At 46.3% G+C, this 7,035-nt stretch overlaps 1 protein-coding gene across 2 annotated transcripts in view; it reads right to left on the reverse strand.

The window, feature by feature from the left end:
* Window positions 1-1,665, reverse strand: part of celf2 (cugbp, Elav-like family member 2) — a gene marked incomplete at both ends in the record, with an annotated part of 140,057 nt that extends 138,392 nt beyond the window's left edge. For both annotated transcript variants that reach the window (XM_079756088.1, XM_079756086.1), the window contains one exon: window positions 1,595-1,665. In XM_079756088.1, coding sequence (XP_079612214.1) covers window positions 1,595-1,647 — 53 coding nt within the window. The remainder of the gene's footprint in view (window positions 1-1,594) is intronic.
* Window positions 1,666-7,035: the final 5,370 nt, after the last annotated feature.

Here is a 7,035-nt window from a genome sequence, read left to right on the forward strand (position 1 = left end):
TTATGTGTAGTTGTGTGTGTTCAGCTATTCATAACAACGGCTGCGACGGGTCGACCCTCGATATTGTGCAAAATTACAACACTTTCTTCGCACCTCCTCCCTCTCTCAATGACTGCAATTTTCCAAAAATATGTTGATACTTTTATCATTCAACTTATTTTTTTTCTGATAAAATCGTGTATTAATACATCAGGGTAGGCACGAGTACCCATAAAAGGCACGAGTACCCATAAAAGGCAAGGCAAGGCGGCGGCAGTCAAAGGAATAATTTGCGTGTGCTCGTCTCTCGATGTCTTTCTGAAACAGAATGTGAGATTGTCCTCCCAGCTGATCTGCGGTCTGTCAGTGGATAATCACTTATTCATCACGATTCTGAAATATTCATCGACAAGGCCCTTTTCAAATGTGCCTTTCAGAATCCTAGGCGTTTCTGGCGGCGCTGTGAATGGCAGTGAGAAGATTCTACTGCGGGTCCGGTCCGAGGAACCGGCCGGTGTGAGGCGGGATTAGAGCGAGACGGAACGCCACGCGGTTTGGAAGCTGCCGGTGGTGGTGTCAGAAAAAAAAAAAGTTTACAGTTGTGCGGTTGAATTTAAACCTGCAAGAGTGCTTTGCCAAATGCATTAGTAAAGCGTCTAGCCTTTTAAATGTTGTGCCAAGAAATAAATTGCTAGTTTCTGGAGACGTTTTATTTATTTTTTGCAAACGTTGTTTGTAATGGAATTAGATGACTAATTCTAATGTTCCCCTGATGTTCCGATTCCTGGAAACCGTACACCCTTTAAACGTTTAATGATACGTCTGTGTTCCTTGGCTTTCCGAGACACTCCAAGAAGAAATATAGTAATAAAAGCTTAATTTTTTTATGGCTATTGTTCTTATGATGAAAGTACATATTCAACACGCTATACATCGCGTTTGGGCATGAGTGGATGGAGTTGGTGATGACACGAATAACTGGTCGGCTGTGTCGCACGAGGGAATAACACGGGGTTAATGAGGGGGTCGAGCCGTCCAGCCTGCATGCGTCAGACACATGACAGGGAGGGAGAGGGAGAGGGAGGGGGGGAGCAAGAGAGAGAGTGGGAGAGAGAGTGAGAAAGAGTGGGAGAGGGTGGGAGAGGGGGGGGGGGGGGGAGAAAGAGATGACAGGGAGGGAGAGAGGAAAGAGAGAGAGAGAACAAGAGCGAGATGGAGAGCGAGAGAGAGATGACAGCGAGAGAGAAGCTGGGGGAGAGAGATGACAGAGAGAGAGAGAGAGAGAGAGAGAGGAAGGGAGAGACGAGACAACTCCAACAAAAGTGAAGAACAATGTTCACGGCGCCCGTCTTGACAGGGCGCGTCGTCTCGGACAAAAATGCCATTGGCGCAAGAGTGCTCGATACGAGCGATCCACGGCTCCATCTGAAGCGCCCTACACAGGCGACACCCCCCTAGACACCCACACTCCCCCAGCGCTGTGTCCCGTCTTTCGCTCTTTCAAGGGGCCTGCTTTTTCTACTATCTTCTCCTCTTTCTGCACAACAGACCCTCTCTCTCCTCTTCACGTCCGAGGAGTCGAGATCAAAACTTATAAAGAGGCGGCTAGGCTTACCTTAACACGTTCCAGCTTTTCAGTGGGTCCAGGTCTGAAATTATAGAAACCATCGTTGTTGACTCGCGGTAGCAACACGGGGAAGGGGGGGTGCAAAAAGGCTCGGAACAAAAGCGGCGCTGGCTGTACTCCGTCTGCGAATGACAGCGATGCTTCGATGCAACTCGTCCTGGCTCTCCGGCGTCTGATAAGCGCTGTCATAGCCTCTCTCTCTCTCTCTCTCCCTCCCTCCCTCTCCTCTCTCTCTCTCTCTCTCTCTCTCTCTCTCTCTCTCTCTCTCTCTCTCTCTCTCTCTCTTCTCGCTCCCCCCGCCCCCTGTAGAAAACCTGCGCTCTGTAACGTTCAGACTCCCTTTAGCCCTGCTGTTGCACAGCACAGGTAGGCTTAGACTGCTGCTAAAACGGATCATTATGAAGGTTATAGGCCTAGTTATGCATGCATCAGGAGAGTAGTTCACGCAGAGTCCAAACGACAGTGGGCTATAAAGTCAGACGTTTGTTTGATTTTCAGAGAAATTAACTGTTGAGATTGACGGATGTTTATTTTTTGGTTATCGTTCAGGACTCTACGATTAACCTGCTGTTTTACAAACACGTATTTTGTTGTTTTTGTTCTCCTGCATACGTTTTCAGTTGATTCAACATTTATGAAGGACAAGCATCAAGGGAAATATTTAAAGTGGTTTAAAATAACACTGAATAATCAATTGTGAAGAATTGTTAAGAATACCCCTCCAGACGGGTTTCAATGCAAAATAACTCAACCGTTTTGATGGTTTGATGGAAATATATATATATATATATATATATATATAAATTATTCTTTGATGCAAATATGTTATTTTTTAAATAAAACTCTGGAGAAATGTAAAATAAACAACAACAGATACAAATACAATGTTGGGGATAACCACAATGCATCCCATCTGAGATCAAAATATCCCCTTGTGAAATCTGGTAGCAAGGTTTCCATAACCACATGTGCATCTATGTGTGTGTGTGTGTGTGTGTGTGGTATTCATTTAAAGTCGTCTGATCAGCATGCGCGTGGCAGGCAACACGCAGATCACACCATTGAAGAACCCTGGCAGAGCTCACTTCCTGTCTGACACCACCACATCCTGTTGATGACACAGAACTTTTGCTAACCCCTGGCCCCCCCCCCCCTTTCCCCCACGGCAGGGAAATAGTGAAAACATAAATGAATGACACAGGCATGGCGAACCTCCCACTATTTCACACCCAATCTCTCCATCTTCTCATTGATAAAAAAAAGACATGGCATGTGGCGCATGGGGCTAGATACTGGCTGAGGATAACAGCAAAGTTGTGTTTGAATGTAGGATCGCCATGGTAACAACACTTGAGGATGGTGGACGGGGGTGGAGTTTTGATTATGTGGACCGATGGCTAGAGATAGGGTTATGAACACAAAACCGTTATTCTTTATTCTGTTAATATAACTGTTATAGTACACCTGTAGGGTGTATACGACTATGTATACGTGTATACGACTATGTTCAACTTTAATGTCGTTACACATAGTAAGAGGCACGGAGACAACGACATGCAGTTAAGCAAAACAAAAAGCCGTGAAGAGCAGAGTATAGTGGAACGTATCAATAAATAAATAAGACAAACCTGAATCTGGTTAAGGTAAATTTATTCTCACAAAGTTAAGAAATGTCAACACCCATCCCCTACAAACAGTGAACAACAACAACAAGGAAACGGAAGCGACCACTCTACCAACAAGTCATATCGAAACATGTCGTCATAGTTGAAAAAAAAGGTAAAAAAAAACGACTTGTGTATTTTTTGGTGTCTGGGTTACAGATTGGGAGAGGAGAAGGGCGGGGGGGGTAGACGAGCCCAGAGATATATCGGGCAGGGAAGAGGAAGGTACAGCCTGGCCCTCTCAGACACGATAGCCGAGCAGCTGGGCTTTAAATAGACATGATTGGACGTGTTCACATAGTGTAGGAGGAGCAGGCTGGGTTGACAGCCTCTCTCTGTCTCTCTCTCTCTCTCTGTCACTTTTCTCAAACACACATGTGCGCACCCACACTCATGCACAGACACACACACACACACACCCATGCATGCACACACACACACACACACACACACGCATCTGCGCCCCCCCCACCACACACACCATCACCATACACCTGCAAACACACACAGACACACACACACACACAAACACAGACACACACGCATCTGCGCCCCCCAAACCACAAACACACACACCATCATCACACACCTGCAAACACATACACATACATGCACACGCACCATCACTACACACTAGCGCCCACACACACACACATCAGCATCCCCACCCCTCCCTCACCCCCCCCACACACACACATGCATCTGCGCCCCCCAAACCACACACACCATCATCACACACCTGCAAACACGCACACATACTATCACTACACACTAGCGCGCACACACACAGACACACACACACATCAGCATCTTCACCCCCCCCCCCCCCCCCCCCCACACACACACAAATTCACACACAGACACGCATTGCCGCCCACCCATCAACCCACACACCCTTCCTCCTCATCCTCCTCCTCATCAGTACCAGAAGTGGAGCCCAGCTTCCCCTGAGCAGCTCTTTAATTTCCGCGTGTTTAAGTTTCCTTATTAGCATTGCTGACGTCTTCAGGTGGGAGTTTGCTGCGTCCTTATAGCCTAGCAACCCATGCTAGAGCGCACACCTGTGTGTTGCCTTGACGATGGCGGGTCGGTCACAACCTTGGACTGTCAGCCTTATAATTAGCATTTAAAAAAGGAAAGAAGTCAAAGTCAGACTTTTCACTGAAAGTGCCGAACAAATTAGGCCCCATGTCCACGGATATTGTGGGCTCTGGCGCATTACCCATATTGGGTGTGGGGAACTTCCTGCGGAGGCGCTAGGCTGGGCAAAACCGGCGCTGTGCGCAACTTTGTTTTATGCTTATTATTCGTTTTTTTTATGTTGTTTCAACCGTATCGGATCGGGATGTGATAGCCGTGCGCGGAGCTGACTTTTCAAACTGAAATGTCAGCGTGAAAGTAACAAAATGGTCTCATCCAAAGGTTGGCACTCACTAAGTTTGAGGCTAGGCGGCGCGGGGCTAGGCGGCGCGGGGCTAGGTGTCCAGAGGCTGGATGGAGCGCTGACTGTCGTGCCATAGGAAATGCATTGCGCCGCGGACGCGTGGTTCTTTTTGAGCTCGTCATAGACATGGGGCTTTGGCGGTCTAAGCTCTGGATTTGGTAGCAACTCCGTGCACAGTGCTATGGGTTTGACTGCCTTATTGCATTCTGAGGCCAAGTATTTAAATGTTATGGACTTCAAAAGCATCACATAGGGAACTCTACCGAATAATCACACAACCAAGGGATGGTCCATGTGACGGTACAAAAGGCTTACTTGGAAACACACGCAAGCACGCACACAGTCTTTCGACCGTGGCCACATGCAGACAACCAAATATCCACAGACACATACACACACATAACTTCAAATGGACCCACGCACACAACCAAATATGTAACGCAAACAAACACACACACGAATGTGCACACACACACACAGACACACACAAACACACACCCAAAGCCCATAGGAACATGCACACACCCCTACAGCCCATAGACACACACACACACACACGCACACACACAGCCCATAGACACACACACACACACACACAGCCCATGGAAAAACACACACACACACACACACACACAAACACACACACACCTTCTCCATTTGACTAAATGAGGCCCATTGGAAGAGTCCTGGGGTTTATGTCATCACGCATATGGGATGCACACTTCAAACCTGAACACAGCCAGCACATCCAAAACCCACTCACTGAATATAGATCCCCATTCTACCTTAAACTCTTCAGTGTGTGTGTGTGTGTGTGTGTGTGTGTGCGTGTGTGTGTGTGTGGATGTGTGTGTGTGGATGTGGATGAAATAAATATGGGGGGATTATTTCATAAACGACTGAATTTCCTTTTTCTGTGTAAATCATTTGATCCTGTCAAATGTGCCTTAAGCCATACTCCCACATACACATTGTCTCGTCCTCAAAACACACAGGCATACACATGCACACACATACACAGACACAGAAAATGTTCCATTTATGAGACCTCCATCAAGAACCCCCTCCCTCCACACACACACACACACACACACTTCTATTTATGAGACCCCTGCCCATTAAGACCCCCCTCCCTCCCACACACATACACACACACACACAGGCACACACACGCACCCACACACAAATCATTAAAATCTGCAGGCTGATAACACCAGCAGATGAAGGGATATAAGATTTGAGCACACATCCAAAAACCGATAAACACGAACACACACACACACACACACACACACACACACACACACACACACACACACACAAACACACACACACACACACACACTGTGAGTGTGGACATATAATGGCCAAATAAACATGTTTTTTATTATTATGACTCTTCTTTTTATTGCTTTGTACCGACATTGGCAATCATGTCGATGTGTGTGTCTGTGTGTATATGCATGTGTGTGTATGTATATGAGCGTGTGTGTGTGTGTGCGTGTGCGTATGTTTGTGCGCATATGGCACGTGTGATAGCCTGGGGTCAGTGGACCGCCAACTTGGCCAGCGAGAGGGTGGTCTGTACTGGGATTCACAGAGCCATGGTGTAAGGGGACAGCTTCCCATCAGCTTGTCTGTTGTCAACCCAATCATGTCGTTTATCCCCATGAAGTTGAGCTGGTGGAATGGGATTTTGCCTACTTTTTGCATCGCAAATAATGTAGCATGGACCTGCATTAGGCAGAGAGAGATTACCTTGGCTTGTTAAGTGACTCTATTTACTTTATCGCTGTGTACTCACTGCGTCTATCCTCTCTTTAATCGCAGAGTCTCTGCGTCTTAAAGTACACTGTGTAAACGAGTCTATGTACTGAGTCATTAAGTCTTGAAGTACACAGCGCAAATGTCTGTAAGTACTAAGTCGTTAGGTCTTAAAGGACACTGTCTAAACCTGTTTAAGTGAAATCATTAAGTGTTGAAGAAAAATGTGCAAACGTGTCCAAGTACTAAGGCATTGAGGTTTGAAGTACATTGTGTATGAAAGTAGTAAATCATGAAGTCTGAAAGTACACTGTGTGAATGTGTCTAAGCACCAAGTCATTAAGTCTTAAAGTCCACTTGGTAAATGCATCTATACACCAAGTCATTGAGTGTCAACATGTAACAGTATGTGTGAACATGTCTAGGTAAAGTCATTACGTCTTAAAGTATACTGTGTTAACATGTCCACAGTCTAAATCATTAGGTCTTAAAACACACTGTGTGAAGGTGTCTTAATTCAGTCATTTAGCACATTGTGTAAACGACAAATGTGTCAA

Source organism: Pollachius pollachius (genome assembly GCF_949987615.1).
Source record: "Pollachius pollachius genome assembly, chromosome: 18".
In the NCBI taxonomy this organism is placed as follows: Eukaryota; Metazoa; Chordata; class Actinopteri; order Gadiformes; family Gadidae; genus Pollachius; species Pollachius pollachius.